Below are 19,960 nucleotides of genomic sequence, written 5' to 3' on the forward strand. Positions count from 1 at the left end.
TTACAATCCGCATTTAATTACAATGAATTTTCTTAAAAATAATCACATTAATTTTCTTTGTATAATTACATTTATTTATTAATCAAAATAGAAAATAAAAAATACACGTTATTATTGTCTTTTATGCTTTCATAATATTCTTTTATAACATCTTTTTTTTCTGTAAATTCTATTATTGAGATTAGAATTTAAAAAATAGGATTTTTATGTCAAATGTAACGATAATAAATAATATCTTTATCAACTCTATTCAGTTATTTTGTACATGAGAATTTAACCAACTTTCTATTTTCCCACTATTCTTAGCTAACCATTTTATATTATTTGATACTGTTTCTAATGCTTTAGCACGATTCATAGCTCCAGCTCCAGCATCGGGATACTTAATAAAAAAATTTTCCATTTCATTTAATTTTATCTCCGTAGCAAAAGTCTTTGTAATAGATGGAATGAGTGAACCAAGATAACGATCGTTTAGAGTATATCTATTCACTAAGAATTCCCAATTGGAGCGTACCCAATCCCAGACTAATGGTGTTCCAATTGGATTCTCTGAAATAGCTATTAAACAACTAAAGAAGTCTTGAGCACGGACATAATTTTCATCTGTAGCTGTTGTAATAAATCTGTGAAAAAAAGACAAAAATATTAGTATAAATAATATAATAAATTTTTATATATTTCTATAAATATTTGAATAATTTTAAAAATTTTAAAAAAGTAAATTTAAGAAGTACAGATTTTTCCTTTTTAATAAAAATAATTTTAATATTAATATTATTAATATAAAATAAATTAATATAAATAAGTTATTAATATAAAATATTAAAATATTAAAATATTACTTTATATTAAAAATTGTTTAAGAGTTCAAATAATATATGATATTATAATATTATAAAATAAAAAAAAATAAAATAAAAGTTTATTATTCATACTTTAAGTAAAATTAACATTTTTGTGTTATTAAAATATATATAAAACTTTTTAAATATAAACTTTTTAAGTAAACAATTTTCTTAGCAAAATATCATTTTACTACTTTTCTCAATATTTTAAATACATATAACTTAATAATAATGCAAAAACAAATTACAACAAAATTAATTAATAAATTACAAAATATTCATATTTTAATCTATTTTATCTGTTGTAAAAAATATCTTAGATAAAATTTGTATTCAAAAAATATTGAAACTTTGAAGGTTATTTTACTCTCTTAAATTTTATTAAAAAATATATTAAATTAGTTCATATATAATTCATTGGAGTATATATACATATGAATTTTTATTCAAAATTTTTGGATTGAATAAATTTTCTTGTAATATAATGTATATCATTTTGTCTCTCATTATTTAGATATTTTTGAATAAATTAGCAACTTACTCATTCAAAATCCAACTAGATTGTATTCCAGCTAATCCACGGATTAAATTCAATTTCTCTGCTGAATCAGTTTCAGTTACAAATCTTTGGAACATAATATCCCATATATCTCTGTTACCATCATGTTGTATTCCTGAAATAAAAATTATAAAATATATTTTATTTTTTATTATAATATAATATATTTTTCATTTTTTATTAATACAATATTTTTTTCCTTTTGTAAAATGCAAACAGACATTAAAATTAAAAAAAATTAGCACGACTATAGAAAAAAAAATTTACCATAATAATAGATAAGATCACGAATATCAGGATGTGGCCGAACATCTTTGGGATCTGAAATCCAGTTTTTAAATAATTTTCCCGCTTCTTTAATGCATTCGTTATGTTCCACAGAACAAGCCAATCGTAAAATTATCGTTCGAAGTTTCCTATGCAAACCAGAATGAAAAATATATGATTAATATGAAAATAAGAAAATATGAATTAATCATTTTGAAATAAAAAAATTATTACATACTGAAAGATACGACTATCAGCATTGTTTACGGTCCATCCTACTTCATGATAAATACTATCTACTAAATCTCTCACATATTTCTAAAAAAAAAAAAAGAAAAAAATAGAAGAAATTTATTTAATATTCATTATTCTCGTTGAAAAAATCTTATAAAAATTTCAAATAATATACAAATAAAATGTTATATTCATACCTTGAATTTTAATGAGGAATTTGTAGATGATAACAAGATATCGATAGCTCTTAATTTTGAAGAAGCCACATTCCATGGAATAGCATGTTTTTCTCGAAGAAGATACTCAGTCATATTCATTGTCACTCCATAATCGAGTTCTCCAGCACTCGCTAGACTAAATGCATCTTCTAAAAGATGCACTCTATCAGATACTGATAATGTCTAACAATTCAATAAAAATTTTAATTAAAATATGAATATTTAATTAACATTTTAGAAATCAAATTAATTATAAATGAAAAAAAAAAAATAAAAAAATTTATCATGATAATATCCAATACTATTCTGATAATTAAGTAACTTTTTGTATAAAAAATCGTAATAACTTTCTTATAATAATTTAATAATACTATATAAAATGAAAATATAAAACTTCAATTAAAAATTTAAAAATTCTTTTTGATTTTTATTTTTATTAATTTTTTTTAAGTAAATTTTAGTAAATTTTTTGTTACAAATTTTTTTAAATGTATTTATATCAGGCTTATTTGTTGCTTATATTTCAAAAAATAAAAAATTAAATTAAAAATTAAATTATTTTTAGAAATAATAATAAATGTTTGAAGAATATATAGAAATATAATTTGAATTTGCAGATTCATTCTTTTTTTTTCCATCTTTTAAATTATTTTCTTCATTTTCATTATTCCATATCTTAATATCACTTATATTACTTATCTTATCTTTATTATCACTCATTATTACTTATCTATTAAATCATTTTTATAACATATGTTATATTATTATATATATATATTAATATTACATTTTATAACATTTTTATAACATTTATATACATTTTAATTGTTTATATAATTTTATATTAAATAATAATAATATAATATAATAATAATAATAATATATTAAATAATAATTGCCTTTTCAAAATAATATTCATAATTTTATTGGTCATTAAATAATAAAAATTTTTCATGTCAAACTTTGTATATATGTTTAAAAACATATTATTAATGATATATTAAACGAAGTAAATGAATTTATTAAAATAATATTTTCCTTCCAATAATAGAACTAATAAAAATATTATTGAATAATAAAAATATTATTTTAATAAATTTATTTGTATGAAGATATAGTGTAATATATTATCACGTAATAATGTTTCAATTATTTATGATAATAATTATGTTAATAATTACATATAGAAATACATTTGTAAAATATTTCATAAATATATATAATTGATAAATTTTATTTCTAAGATGATTTTTAAAATTTTGTTTATTTTTAGGTCTTTGTTTAAATTTTATGTTAAAATTTTTTGTTTTTATCAATCAATAAAAGAAGCAATCTATAATTACTAAAATATGTACATAAAGCAAACCAATGATTACAAATATTCAATTATTTAATTATCTTCCCATTTAGATACCATAAAAACTTTTTACACACTAAAGTTTTCTTTAAATAATATTCTCCAATATAATAATCTAATCTCATTTATCTTATATCTTTTCTAACACAATTTTTTTTAATGTAATAAATAAATTCTTGCTTAAATACATCAACAGCAAATTTATTTGGTGAAAAATTTTCACCAAAGAAAAAATATTAAAATATTAATTTCACAAATATCATAACGTGACATAAATCTTTTGAACTGATTTTGAAATTTTACAATAATTCCAATTAAATTTTATTTCAAATAATTGGTTCACAAAGCCTCTTTATTTTTTTGATAAAATCACATAAATATAATTATATTTTAATGTTTATTTATTTATAAAATTGCTTTTATTATTTTTTTAATGAATTTTTAATTTTGTCTTTTAATTTTAGCCTTTAGTTTTTGTTACAAACAAATTAATTTACAGATTCCATAGTTATCAGCTTATTTAATCACTATTTTCAATTATCACTATTTTTCAATTAATTTATTATTTTATATTTTGTTTTATTAATTCCTTGTTTTATTAATACATATTAAACATGTTTTCGTTTTATTAACATTTTAATCCAAACAAAATCTCTTCGTTTTTTTTAAACTATATAAACATAACCATGTCTAAATATTTATTAAAAGTGCTTTCATTATTTTGTGTATTTTTTTATTTAACTTTTTTTATTTATTTTTTTTAATTAAATTTCTAACTTTGTTTTTTAGTTTTAATCTTTATTTTTTATCAAATAAATTAATTTATAGATTCCATACTTATCAACTAATATAATTACACTATCATTTCATTTATTTTCCAATTTATTTATTATTGCTGCTTATCATATTTCATTTGCAATATTAATATATATTTTCTGATATTTTGATATAAGCACTATATCTAATTTATAATTAGTAAATAATAATATAAATAACTTATCTAGAAAATTTTATTATCTAGAATATGACAAATAATAACAATTCATTATCATTATAAATATTTTAACAATATCATTATAAATATTTTTCTTGCTTATTTGTTTAATATTGTTCAGATAAATGAATCTATCATTAGTCAATATTCCAATAATTGAAATTTTGATACTCAAGATCTCGGCAATTAATTATTTTAAGAATTCTAATAATCATAGTCGATTATTTTGATAATCAGTGTTTTAATATTGTATTGTAAATTCAAACTTACTTCATGTTGGCATCGAAGAAGATTGCAAAGAATATTCCACTCGTTTAATTCATAATTGACACGATAGTATCCAACTTCATTAGCATTAAATTTAATCCAGTCGATTGGTTCTTCGAATTTTATTACCACTGTAAATTAATAATAATTATTCGATTTATTTAATGATAAAATTTATTATCATAATTATTTATTGTAAAATATTATAAAAAATATTAAAATTTTTTTAATATTATGTTAAATATGAAAAAATATTTACAATCTTTGGAATCTTTATTAAACCAGATAAGAATAGGTTTAGATATTTTGTCTGTGATATACGTGATTGGAATAGTCCATTTATACCTTCAATAAAAATACAGAACAATTAAAATATAATTTTAAATTAATTTTAATTAAACAGTATAATTTTAATTAACAGTACTAAAATTTTGTTTTAAATTTATCATATTACCCATATTCAGATTCTGAAGCATCAAACTTTGCATCAGGATCGATCAAAAATCGCTTTTGAGTCAATATGTATGTATTGTCAGATTTTTTTACATTTACTACTGGAAATCCTTTTTGTCTGGTCCATGTATTCATTATAGCCGTCACATTCAAGTTATCCGCTGAAGATTCTTCTAAAATCTTAAAAAGATCTGCAGTTTCTGCATTAGCGTATATAAATTTATTTAAATAAGTAGAAATAGCACCATAAAAGACTTCTGATTTTATGAAATTTTCCATCATTCGAATGATTGATGATCCCTTAAATAAATTAAAATATAAAATAGAATAATCTATTTATGTTGTTTTTCAAAGAATAAGATAAAAAATACTAAAGTTACTTTTTTGTAAGATATTTCATCAAATATCGCAGTAATTTCATCAGGATTATTTACTGTTTGTACAATAGGATGAGAACTCAATTTTTCATCAGTTACAAAGACAGAATGCATTTGTTCGATTAGAAACAGATCCATCTAAAAGAAAAATTTTTCTTTAAATACATTAAATTAAACGGTAGAATCATTTGAATTTCACAAAATAATAAAACAAAATAATTAAATAGTTAAAAGAAATAATTAATTAACCATTCCCCAATCAGGAAGAATAGCATCCGCGCTCACATATGACATGAAAGAAGCAAAACCTTCATTTAGCCACAAATCATTCCACCAAGACATAGTAACTGAAAAAAAGAAAACAAAATATAAAATATAAAAATAAGTTTTTAATTTTCATTTCATTATTGAAAAATAATTTTATTCACCTAAATTTCCAAACCACATATGTGCAAATTCATGACTGATTACATTGACAATATCGTAAGCTTTTAAAGTAGAATTTGTTTCGTTATCATATAATAATCTCGCTTCTCTATATGTAACTAATCCCCAATTCTCCATGGCACCAGATACAAAATCAGGAATAGCAGCCATATCTGAAAAATTAAGTTTAAAAATTTCTATTTGTTATTCAAATCTCTATTTGCTATTCAAAACTGTTTGAATTAAATTTAAAAATATAATAATAAGTAAATAAAATTTGAATTTTGTATTATTTCCAAATTTAATAGTAAAATATATTAATTCATTAAAGTTTATTTAAATTTAAAACTTTTTAAATATACTTGAAATCGATTCATTCTTTATTATTGCTATATAACTCACCAAGTTTTGGCAAGGGATAATCAATTCTAAATAAATTAATATAATATTCGATGATTTTCACGCCTATATCGAGAGCAAATGCGCCTTTTTCTTCTTGGGCTTTTGTGGTATATACACTGACCGGAAACTGACGATCATTTTGACCTTTCGCCATTTTGGTAAGAGCAACAAAATCACTAACTATGAAGCAAGATAAATATGTCGACATTGGTACGCTTTTTGCAAATGTTACCGTTGTCAATCCTGGCAATGGTTGATTTATTTGTGTACACTAAAAAATAATTAATATATAATCATATATTATTTTTGTTTTCATAATATAAATATTTTAAATTCTTTATACCTCAGCATTCATATTGGATAAGGCACTATAATAATCTCCAGAAGGATGAACCAATCTTACTGTAAATTCCGCTTTAAAAACTGGCTCATCGAAACAAGGAAATGCTCTTCGGGCATATGTAGGTTCAAATTTCGATGTTGCAATATATCTGTAAATAAAATCTATAAAAGTTAAAAAACTATATAAATGGATTTAGAATAAATCATCATACAATAATATATTATAGATAATTGTATAATTTGAAAAATGATTTTATTTTTATAATGAAATGATTCGGTATAAACAAATTAAATAATATTTAAATAAAATTTCAAAATATTTGTTCAAATTAAGATGTACTCACCTAATTTTGTTTTTCGCATCTTTATATTTACTGGAATAAAAACCAACAATTTTATCCGGTTGTAAGGCGCCATTGAATTCGAAGCTTAAATTGTATAATCCTGTATGAAGTTCATTCTTTGTTGATATTACAAACATTTCATGCTTTGGTATTTGTATAATATCTAACAATTCGAATTCAAAGTTTTCCTCGCGGTCATAAGTCTTGAGTGTAGTTCTCGTAATGTTCAGATCCTTTTGATGAAGCGCTATGTAACTTCTTCTATCGAACACATCGATCAGGATTGTGACTTTACCTTGAAACGTTCCCTTATCGAGATCCGGATGCAAATACACATCATAATGCAGGGGTTTTACTTCCTTTGGTAACCGGAAGGATAAATCGGGAATCATCCCTATATTCATCGCTGTGAGTGCTGAAATAAATGATAATATTATTGTTGATTTTATCGATTTTGAAAAAAATATTTACATGACAATGGTAAAAAGCCAATACCAGAGGAATATCGTTGGAATATAATCTTGCGATAAAAATTAATCGGTAGAAATGTTTTATTGTGAAATATAAATAAACACTTTAAGCCCAGCGCCATTTGTATGTTTTATTGAGGCTATAATGTGGTAAAATTATGTAATTTATTTGATGATTGATTTTAATGTTGATAGTTTGATATTTACAGATAATTTATTGCTGTTGATAATTATGAACGCATTATAAATGATTTATTAATTTATTAATTAATTTATTAGAAGTATTTATAATTACATAGCTAAGATATCTTATAGAAAAAAATAATAATATTATAATATTTAAATAACATTGTATTTATATCAATACAAATTTATAAAATTTAATTCATATAAATTTTTATTTTCACAATGAAAATATAATTATTTTGGAAGATCTAAATGGCAGTAATTAATATAATAAAATTGAAAATTGTAATAAAAGTACATTATCAGTTAAAAAAAAAAATTAAAAATTAATTTGATAAATTTCAAATAAAAAAATAGTGAATAATATGTATAATATAATAATATGTGTATTGTATAATAATATATAATTGTATAATTAATAAATAAATTCTACAATTTGTTCAATAGTATGTAATTTAATACTAGAAAAAATTTTGAATTTCCCGCTATATGCTATCATGAGGATTGCTATTATCAGTAAAAATTGACAGTATGTTAGAGAATAAACTTACAATATTGATAGCTGGCGGCTTCAACTTTTTGATCGAAAAGAACCAACAATGTGGTTAAACATGTGCAGATTAAACTTAAAATAAAGCATAAACTGCAGGTGAAACAAAGAAGACCACTTCCACGTTGTAGCTGCGTTTTCGTTGAGGACGACACTACACAATATCCAGCGCCCCCAGAAGTATGTTTTGATGTCTTTGCCGCCATTCAGAGTGCATGCGCTATCGATAATTCAATTAAAAGTCAAATTTGATCTAAAAATACATTTTTACTTCAATTATTTTCATTATATAAATAGAAAAGATCATTGAAAAATTTTTCTCGATATTAAATAATAATAATAATAAAACAGTGCATTTGAATATAATAAATCTAAAAAAAAAGAAATACTCCAGCGGGAAATTTAAAATAAAATTCGAAATAAATAATATTATAAAAACAAAAATAAAATGTTAAAAATTTAATAATAGTAAATATACTATTATGAACTAAAAAATTTATAAAAAATTTGTTAAATAATATTTTATCGATATTTTGAATATAAATTGAACATTATAAAGTAATTCAGTGGATATTTATTTAATTTTAATCTTTTTACTTTTTTATCACTATTTTTATCGTCTTTTTTACTACAAATCCATTATTATTTAAATACTAACGTTTATCAAAATATGATCACACTTTCGAATATCAACAAGTCCAAGTAAATATTAAAATATATATAATAAACATAATTGTCTAAAAATGGAAAAACAGATCAAATTGCAACACATATTAAAGGAAATGCAAGATTCAATATCTGCATAACACTAACAAAAGCAGAATTGATAACACTGAATAAATTCACTAGAATTAGTTTACTCTGTTTCTATTCTTTTTATCAATAAAGAAAAAAGTTGATACACAAAATTAAATAATGATTTACATTTGAAAAACTGCCAAATGCCATTTTAGGTTAAACAACTAAAACAATAAATAATAAATATTTTTGAATAAAGACATTTGTCGATATTGATTAAATTATATTTTTTTCTTTTATATAATTTCATTTCTTTCCTTATCGTAAAGAATAGATTTTGTTTTGCGTATCGAAATTTATCATTTCAAGTGGAATGAATAAATTAATTTTCTTGTTAAGATTTTATACTATTTTTATAGCAAACGCCATCTAAAACTTTATGCATGCGATTTTATGTAAGTGCAATCTATCGGAATATATAAGTACTTACACAAAAAATGTTCTAAAATCGATATTTTTTTAAAAATTCGATATGGTTGATAATCGATATATAATCGACTGCTAGCAAAGTTACATAGTACTCCTCATAAATAAATATGAAGATCTAATAACTGATAACTAAAGATTAAATAACTAATAGCAAATAGTTAAAAATTGAACTGATTGTAAGTTTGGAGAATTTAAAAAATATAGAATTTCACTACATGAAATTTGTTCTGGAGATTTTGTCTTTTTTTGAAATAAATACTCTCTTCAAATCAATTCATATCAATTCACATTATTAATTCGCATTATTTAGAATTCGAATCTTAATTTTTGTTGTTATTATTGTTATTATTATTATTTACTTGATATTTTTATTTGAAAGTATATAATCATTAATTATTATTTTCAAATTATATATAATTATAATAATAATTCATGTAATTATTAATTAACTTTTTTATTTCATATAATATTTCATATTTAAATGTTAATATAAAATATTTTTGATAAAAAGTTATTTTTATTATATATTCTAATCTATATCTAAATTTTTAAAGAAAATAAAATAATAAAATAATAAAAAAATAAAAATAAAAAACAAAAAAAATAAATTAAGTTTTTGATTAATTTATTTTTTATTAATTAATTTATCTAATAGTAAATCATAAAAAATATGTTTAATATTATAATATGTGTGCTGATAAAGAAAACTTTATTCATTTTTATTCTCATATAATTAAATCGTAATTAAGCATTAATTGACTATCAAGCAATTAAATCATTTACCTTTGATTATTTTGTGATTTTCCGTGAACGTTTTCTGGATGACAATCAATAGATATTATTCAATGTTCAACTGCTTTTATACATTTAAATAAAATTCAAAAAAGATCAAAGATAATTTCCGCGCTCTCATTTATTCGCTCATCAAATGAAGACTGAAGCAACTCCTAACGAGACTAGATCTTGTTCTTAATTAAAACCAACGCAGACACTCGGTCGAATTAACAGATTACATTAGGTAAATTAATAACCTTGTCCGCATTATTGAAAATGTTCGTAACTGTTTAAAAAATTTATGTTTGGAATGAGGATATTATAAATTGATTAACTGAATTATATAAATTGAATTATAATACATCATGTAATAAATCAAATATTTTGCTTAAATTATTTTTATGTTATTAAATATTTAATGAATTAAATATAAATAGTTCAATATATAATCTATAAAAAAATATAAACATAGATTATTTAAATTTGAATATTTAATTTTTTTTTGAATAAATGCATCTTTTTTTACCATAAATATAAATTAATACTTTAGTAATGGAAGTTGATACAAAATTTTATTTACAAATTACTAGAAATATTTTAAATTATTAGTTTTTAAAATACATACTTAAATTTTTTATTACGATATTTAGTGATCATTTAACAATAATCTATAATTCACTTTGAATATACCAAAATTCTCTATTCATGTCTAATTAATAAATTAATTTTTTTCAGACTCGGGCAAGACGTGATTGCATAATAAAATATAACCGTTATTTTAGATTGTATCAAAAACGATGAAATCCATTTAATAATATTAATTACCGAAAACAAAAAAATAATTTACAAATAAAAATATTTAAAAATATGAAAAAATTATATTAAATAAATAATAAACAGAAGAAAAATAATGTTACGGAAGTAAAAGAACAATCAACAAGAATAAACCAATCAAACGGTAAACGGAAAAAAATAGATATAAATATCAATATAGATTCAATACTAATAGTATTGATAGCTCAAGAAATAAAAATTTTATTAGAAAATAAAAAATCAAAAAAAAAAAAAATTCCAACATATACAACATTCCAACATTATTAGATATCGATACAGAAAACAAATGGCTTATAATTTGAACGATATAAACAGTATCAATATAAATAGACTAATATGAGTAAACTGCGGAGATATATATCCTACTATATAATATTATAAACTGCAAGGCAAAAAGAAATTCAGAAAAGTTTCCTGTAAAAATTTCACATAGAAACGCGAATTTCACATAGAAAGAATCAATCATTGATCAATGAGAACAGTTAACGGTCACAGGAAACAAAATAGCAAATGATTTCTTTTTTTTCAAATCGAATATATCACATATATATGCAACAATAATGAAAAAAAAATTCAATAGAAAAGAAAGGAGCGTATTTAAATAATACAACTTTATATAGAATGGAAAAAAGAAAAAAAAATTAACAAATTTAATAATAACAAATATAACAAATAACAATATTCATAAATGAGATCAAAAAACTCATTTCATCAAAACAAAATTAAAAGTTAATGTAATGCAAACGCTAAATAATATATGCTAAAATAATATGGAAATATAACAAAAAAAGAATGTATAAATTCTTTAATCAATATAAATAAATGTATACTTTACGAAATATTACTTAGTTATTTGAATATAGATTTATTTGATATAAACATAATATCAAATAAATCATGAAAGCAAGAAAGAAGATTTAATATGGAAAGGAATAAAACACTATCCCATGCAAGAAATAAAAGAAATATATGTAGATCATCAGTATTAAAATATATAGGAAGACAATAAATTTCAATGACATTATACTATTTACATTTTATATTTTATATTTTACCAAAACATACAGGAAGAAATAAATAAAATATTAAAAAACGAAATAAATAATAAGAAATTTTAATATAAAAAATCAGATTAAATATAACAAAAGATATGCTTATATAAAAAATGATTGAAAACAAAAAAGTAATTGGAATAGTATAATACAAATCAACTCAATAGTCGATAAACATTAAAAAACCCTGATATATTATAGATTTCTTTAAAACAAATTTTAAATTACGTAATAAATTCAGATCATACATTAATTATATATCTTAACAATAAATCACGTAATTATCTGAAAAAGCGATAAAACGAATTGGAAAGAAACTTTTTAGATAATAAACTGCAATATCAGAAAAAACAACAGAAGATATCGAAGACGAAATCAGAAAACTCAAATAATAATAATATATAAAAAAAATTTATAACAGCAACAAGGAAAAATACATAATAGCAATAGTACAAACCAGACGGAAATTAAGATTTTAATTAAATAAAATAAATGTGATTTAATCATAAGAAAAATTAGAAAAATTTAAAACCAAAAACATTCGTGTATATAAGAATATTATTTAATTCTATTATAAGATTGGAATATTTTTCAATACAATACAAAAATCATTTTGTTGCTCAAACCGATAAATCAGCAAAAATTCCTAGTCCATACGAACTGATTTCATTATTTACAATACTCTCAAAAATTTTATAAAAAATTATACTAATATTATACTAATAAATCTTAAGAAAAATCTCTAATAAACCTCTAATAAAACATTATTAACAATAAAAAATTATTCCACTCTGTTTCAAACCAAAAATATAATAGAAGTGAAATATAATAGAGTAAAACTAGTATATTTAATTACAGGAGCATATGAATAGAAAGAAAACTGTAAATGTATCTTTTTAAATACTGAAGAAATATTTGTTAAAAAATATATATTATATCTTAGAAGATTTCAAGAAAAAATTATTAGCATACTTGATAATTTTATTAATTATTATTTTATATATTATTTATTATTATTTACAATTATATAACTAGATTCTTTTATGTGAAAGTAGGCAATGAAGCATAAGAGAATATAAAACAGAAATGTCATAAAAAAGTATACTGATATATATGTATATATTTCGGGATCTGCATATATATATCAAATCCCGAAAACTAAAAAGATCAATATTAATATTTGCAGATGATATTATAATCTATGATATTGGTAATTATAATTCAGTATATAAACTAAGCTATTTATTTCAATGAATAAACTAGATTTATTATACTCATGAATGATAAAGGAAAATAACAATCAATTAATAAAAAAGCATAAACATATGATCAGATATAAAATATTTAAGAATCATATTAGACAAAAAATTAAATTATAAGATTTTTATATAAAATACAAAAAAGAAAATGACAGCTAAAACATTACTATATTGATTAATTGAAAAAATCGAAGATAAAAATAAAAAATAAGATGATAATGTAAATAATAATAATTAAGCTATTATATGTAGAATATATAGAATATTTCTCTGAAGTAGCCACCAAAAATAGCCGCTAAAAGTAACTTAAGAAATCAAATAATTAAAATAATTCAATTGAAACTACTGAATAATACTCAATGCATTATAGTATAACATAGAGAAATCTTTAGATGTATTATCAATAAAAGAAATATTAAAAACGAATAATAAAAGAAAAAGGATCAGCATGTATAAAAATCCAACAACGAAAGATTATATAATGCTAATAATAAAAAAAATCACGCAGAATATCTACTGGAAATTATCCGAACGAATGTGAAAAGAATTAAAATATAGACAATAAATATATAAATTATGAATTGAATAAAAGAAATTTAAATAAAAAAAATTTTTCGAAATTTATATTTATTAAGTATCTAACTAATTATAAAAAAAATGGTCAGTATTCGATAATAATTATTAACACTTAATCGTCTTTCGCAGAAATTTTTTCTATTCCTATCTTTCTAATTATATCTTAATAATTTTATATAATTCATTTCAAACATAAATATATTTTGAAAAATTTCTTCAACAAAAAATCAATTTTTCAAAATCATTATCAAAAAATATCATTTCTTAATAAATAAATAATGATTCACTTGTATCGCTCACCACGTTGATGTGATCCATGTTGATGATTAATGTTCATTACGAATATAAAAATAGAACGTCACTCAAAACGTTAAAATTAAAAGCTCTTACGTTATGCTTGGTTTGGATAAGGAAAAAAAAAAAAAAAGAAAAACAGAAATATAAAAAACATTCTGCAATATTAAAGATTGTACCTTCAATATTGTAAAGTCATAATTAAAATTAAACGAACTTTGAAACAATACATATGTATGTAATAACCAACATAAATTCTAAAATTATATATATACAGTTGACATTAAATATTCTATCAATTAGGGCTATGAAAATATAGAATAAATTAAAAGGAATATATATTTTAAAAATAAATCTTTCGAAATGTCAAAATCTCGAAACTTTTTGGAAATCAAAGAGTGAATTTTTATATTTTGAAATTTTTTGCTATTTTTATATCATATATGAAAAAGTTATAATAAATTTAGAATAGATATTTTGATTTATATATAACACAACTGAAATGGAACTTATTTTTAAAAATATTTTTATATAGTTTTTAAAAAGAATATTTAAAAAAAATTATTAAATATTAAAAAGAATATTTCTATTAATTTCTATTAATTAATTATAAATAAATCTAATAAATAATTATTCCTAAATAATTATTATAAATAATTATAATAACAATCTTTGCTTCTTAGTTATATAATGTATTAAAGAAGTCATTAAAAATCCATTTAGATAGGAAAATAATGAGGATTAGCATATATGTAGATTAACATATATATTTATTCGATTTTTTACTTTGGATCATCAGCAGAAATTATATGACGTTAAATGTTATATGAATAGTTTTACAAAATTTTGATTAGATTATGATTAAATATAGACTTGATTAGATAACATCACATTTATTTAGCAGGAGAACTTTGAATTCGATGATCGAATGATCATTTTTCAAATTTTTGGATATATATATATTGGATGAAAAGATTGATGAAATAGAAATTTTATTCCTCTAGCTTTTGCGTACTAATTCATTTGATACTAGCATGTTCTAATCATTTTCCAAAAATATCATAATTTAATATCAAATATCATATTATAATTTCACTGTTGTCAATCATGATAATCATGGTTGCAAGAAAAATGATATTTCAATATTTACATATATAATTATTATGAAATAATATAAAGAATAGAAGAAGAAATTATATTAAAAAAACATATTTTATTAAAATTAAATAGAATTATAAGATTTTATTAATTTATAATATCCGAAATTCTACTTTATTATATACAATATATCTTTCTTTGAATAAAATTCCATACTTATCAACCGATCGAAAATTATGTGATATTTGAATAAAGAAAGAAGTAAGCATAAAATATAAAAAAGAAAATTTATTAAAAATTTAGTCCATATATTAATGAAAAACTTCACAAATGAATTATATGACAAAAATCAACATATATAAAAAAACAAACGGTGTAACGTAAACTTAAAATATTAAGTATTCTGTTCTGGAATCTGCTCTTTTTTTATTATTAAATTTTTAAAATAAACTTTTTTTTTTAAATAAACGAATGAAAGATATAATGAAAGAGAGACTACAAATGAAAATAAAATTGAACATTAGTTAAGACTAATGTTTTAGAAATAATAAAAAAAGACATATGAAAAAAAATTGTAATTTTTTATTATTAAAAAAATATCTATTTATAAAAAAAAGAGTTAAATAACTATTTAAAAAATTAAATATTTAAATTTAAATAAACTTTATATATATTGTATATTTTATTAGAATATATCTTTCAATAAAAATTAATCAGTTTGAAATATAATAATAATAGTACAAAATATAAATAATTATTTTAAACTCAGTATTATTTTATCGAAGTTAAAGAAAAATTTAAAGAATAAAGTAATATATTCGATAATTGAATATTATAATATTGATATGTAATATGTACAAATAAATTATTCTTACGTTTGGATGTACACGCGGAACAATTATAAATGTATGCATTATATGTGATCTATTCATTTATTGAAAGTATATAAAATTAAACATTTATATATTAAACATTTCCCAAAGAAAATAAATAAACTTATATCATTATAATATTGAAATAATATTCAAGTAACATAATTAATATATTATATTTATACTACATATTATATAATATATATTATACTTATACTAATATATATACTTATATATTTATATAATTATAAAATTTAATTTATACATTTTTATTCAAAAAGACTTAAAAAATTGATAAAAATAACGATATAATATATCGTAATAAAAATATAATTATGTTGATAGATCTAAAATACATAAAATGATATGAATAATTAATATGAAAATTGAAAAATATAATAAAAATTTAAATAATGCTAATTATTAATTAAAAAGAAAAAATAAAAATTCATCTATTAAATTCCAAAAAAATTATTAAAAATATTAATAAATAAATTTTACTTCTTCAATATTATATAATTTAATATAATGAAAAAATTTAGAATTTTCCATAATATATGTTATTACGAAAATCACCATTATCAGCGAAAATTGATAGTACATATAAATATAAAAAATAATCTTAATATTGCTTCGTCTTTTCGGTTAAAACACAGATTATAACAACAAGTATAGATTAAATTTAAAATGAAACATAAACTGCTTTGATTAAACAAAACTATTTCAATGTTTGTGTTGAGGAAAACGCTATATAATATTCAGCATTTTTTAACTACGTTTCAATATTTCTGCCATCATTCGAGATACATTCGTTATCAATAATTAAATTATAAAATTTGACTATAAATATTTTTTTCATTTCGATTATTATTTTCGTCAAACATTTAGAAAAAATTGTTAAGAGATTTTTCTTAATATTAGATAATAAAATATTATATTTAAATGAGGCGAATCAAAAGAAATGTTCAAACAATAATTTCATGATAATTTATATATAATAAAAATATAATTTTAGATAACTGATATTAAAAAGATTTTCAAAACATAAATATTGATTAATCGTTGATCAATTTCTTACATTCTTTTCTTTTATATAGTGTAATTTATTTTCTCCCTGTTTTTCTTGAAAATTAGATTTTGATTCTTAATTTGTCAAAACATATCATTAAAAGTGATAAGATCGAGATTTTAAGATTTTATATTTTTACCGAAGATTTTAGAAGATTGTCATTCAAAATTTTAATGTTACGCATAATTTTATCAAAGTGCAATTTATCAGAATATGTAAGTATTAACATTAATGTAAGTATTAAATATTAATAAAAAATGATACTGGAATATTGATGATTCTTTAATGAATCGATATCTGCAAATACTTGATATATAATCGATCGCTAGTGAAATTGTACACAATATCTGTATATGTAAATAAGTATAAAGATTGAATAACTGATTGTGAATTTAGAGAATTTAGAGAGTGAAATTTCACTAAAATTTGTTCTAAGAATTTTATTTTTTGGAATGAACTTTAATTCAAAAAAGTCATTTGAAACTCAAATTTTTATTTCTGTTTATTGTTATTGTTTTTATTGTTATTTATTCGAATTTTTAAAAAAAACATTAAACCTCATTTTTATGATAATTTATATCCAATTCGCATTATTAAAAATATTCACAATTGTATGAAGAATTTATATTTGGAAAAATGATTGTGTAAATGATTGAATTCATGTAATAAATCAAATATTTTACTTTAATTATTTTAGTATATAAATATTATTTAATTATATATATATATATATATATATACATTTTAATAATGTATGAAATATATTGATGATATTGATATTTATTATTTTTTATTATTATTGCGTTAAAATCCAAGTATAACTTTGAATATTGTATAAAAAAAGATAGTTTAATTAAATATTATTGAAAGATTATGGTTATTATTAAAAATTTAAATTATTGGAAACTTAAACTGTTGAAAATACTAAAGTTATTGAAAAATGAAATTTAAACTATCTTGTCGCTTCATAAGTTAATCTTGATTTTTGTCCTTAACTCATTATCATATTGATACTTTTTTCAAAATCAGCAATAATATCATCATTTATTTTATTGTATTATAAGAATGATACCCGATTTACTTTACAAGTTAAATGAAATTATAATGATATTTACATATTTTTTGATAAAAGAATATCTTAAATTTTGATAAAAGAATATCTTAAATCATGATCATAATCGATGAGCTAAATAATAAAAAAAGCTAGTAGCATTTTATCAAAAAGATTTGAATATCACGATTGCGTCCAGAATCTATGATCACGAGACAAATTTTAAATTCGAAGTATTGGATATTGGATGTCAAATTATGCAGTTATCTATAAAATAAGAATACATAATTTATTTTAAATTGTGTACATAGTTTTTTTAATTTTTATGGATTTTCACTTACAGATATTTTGTAACATCGTAATTTGGATTTATTAATGTCTGAAGATTTTTTATTAATTCGAGCTAATTTTTAAAACAGAATTTACATTAAGATTAGTAGTACAGTCCTATGAAAATTATTTTAGTGAAATATGAATGCTGAATATAAAAAAATTTTAAATTTATTTTATGAAAATAAAAATTATATATTAATATTCATTATTTTTTACTATGCATAAATAAATCAATTATTATCAGTAACATTTGCAAAAATATTTATCCTGCTTTAATGAATGATTTTATAATCTTTCATTAAAATGGCAATAAGTTAAAATGCTAATTTTCAATCATATATGTACTACAAAATATATATATATACAAGATATAGTAAAAAAAATCAAGAAGAAAAGGGTGATTTATTTTCGAAATAAGCATGGAAGTTATCGAATATTTTATTAATTTGTTTAAAATCAATTATCTTTTGCTGAAGCTTGGCAAATTATTAGCAATAGTAGAAAATAATCGATTTTAAATATATTTAATAAGTTTTGGATTTAAATAAACTTTATATGCATTAAATTTGATAATAGAAATTTTAAATTTTATTTATTTTTTTTCAATTAAATTTAAAACATTTAAATGTTGAATAACAAATAGAGATTGTAAAGATTTTCAAACTTGTTTTTTCAGATATCATCAATATAATCAATCATAAACTTGTATATATGTTTGAAAATTAATGAATAAAATTATTTCTTATTAGTAGTGAATGAAAATTTATTATTTTTTAAATTAGAAAAATATGTTATATTGTTTAATTATATTTTGCTGAAATTCAAATAATTTTATTGAATTTTCCTTTCCGTCTATTTTGTTTAATATAAATTTCTAATTTAAAGATGAATTTTTCTTTCAGATGGATCTCTTCCTCAAAATGCATTTTGTCTTCGTCTTCAGACTGATGTAAAACTAAATCCTAGTACGCAAATTATAATCAGTGAATATAATAATTAATGAATATAGTTTTGTCAAAAAAAGAAAAGTGAAGAAGTTTTGTCTGAATCAATTATTCGTGATAAAAATTTAAAATTGAATGAAATATTGAAAAAAAATTCAAATTTTAAAGTTTAATTATTCAGATTTATATCACGTTGTATTTCTAATATTAATATGTCATGTGAAAAATTGTCAACAAATTAATTTGTTGTTAATTTTTAAATTTGTTAAAAAAGTATTTATTC

At 19.8% G+C, this 19,960-nt stretch overlaps 1 protein-coding gene across 3 annotated transcripts; it reads right to left on the reverse strand.

Annotated features, from left to right (window-relative positions):
- Positions 1 to 51: 51 nt before the first annotated feature.
- Positions 52 to 10,453, reverse strand: LOC108000093 (glutamyl aminopeptidase). Of its 3 annotated transcripts, none has more exons than XM_062073502.1 (16): positions 10,305 to 10,453; positions 8,296 to 8,514; positions 7,089 to 7,503; positions 6,746 to 6,893; positions 6,403 to 6,673; positions 6,003 to 6,173; positions 5,824 to 5,921; positions 5,578 to 5,712; positions 5,199 to 5,497; positions 5,004 to 5,089; positions 4,748 to 4,875; positions 2,106 to 2,309; positions 1,913 to 1,992; positions 1,675 to 1,823; positions 1,390 to 1,522; positions 52 to 626 (listed from the first exon to the last, which is right to left on the reverse strand). In XM_062073502.1, exons 2-16 carry the CDS (start codon positions 8,498 to 8,500, stop codon positions 251 to 253), a joined length of 2,898 nt encoding a protein of 965 aa, XP_061929486.1. In that variant the 5' UTR covers positions 8,501 to 8,514; positions 10,305 to 10,453; the 3' UTR covers positions 52 to 250. The 3 variants fall into 3 exon arrangements, with proteins under 3 accessions (XP_061929486.1, XP_016915753.1, XP_061929487.1); XM_017060264.3 differs by lacking the exon at positions 10,305 to 10,453 and adding an exon at positions 7,584 to 7,698 and having other exon boundaries at positions 8,296 to 8,438; XM_062073503.1 differs by lacking the exon at positions 10,305 to 10,453 and having other exon boundaries at positions 8,296 to 8,515.
- Between the last annotated feature and the right edge of the window lie 9,507 nt (positions 10,454 to 19,960).

Source organism: Apis cerana, linkage group LG4 (genome assembly GCF_029169275.1).
Source record: "Apis cerana isolate GH-2021 linkage group LG4, AcerK_1.0, whole genome shotgun sequence".
Taxonomy (NCBI): domain Eukaryota; kingdom Metazoa; phylum Arthropoda; class Insecta; order Hymenoptera; family Apidae; genus Apis; species Apis cerana.

What these genes read in the sequence shown, in the direction of transcription:
- LOC108000093 (XM_062073502.1), bottom strand. Translation starts at nt 8,500, where the DNA reads ATGGCGGCAAAGACATCAAAACATACTTCTGGGGGCGCTGGATATTGT. An exon ending in GATGCGAAAAACAAAATTAG is followed by an intron (nt 6,894 to 7,088) that starts GTGAGTACATCT and finishes TTTTATTTACAG; the next exon opens with ATATATTGCAACATCGAAAT. An exon ending in ATTCCTCATTAAAATTCAAG is followed by an intron (nt 1,993 to 2,105) that starts GTATGAATATAA and finishes TTTTTTTTTTAG; the next exon opens with AAATATGTGAGAGATTTAGT.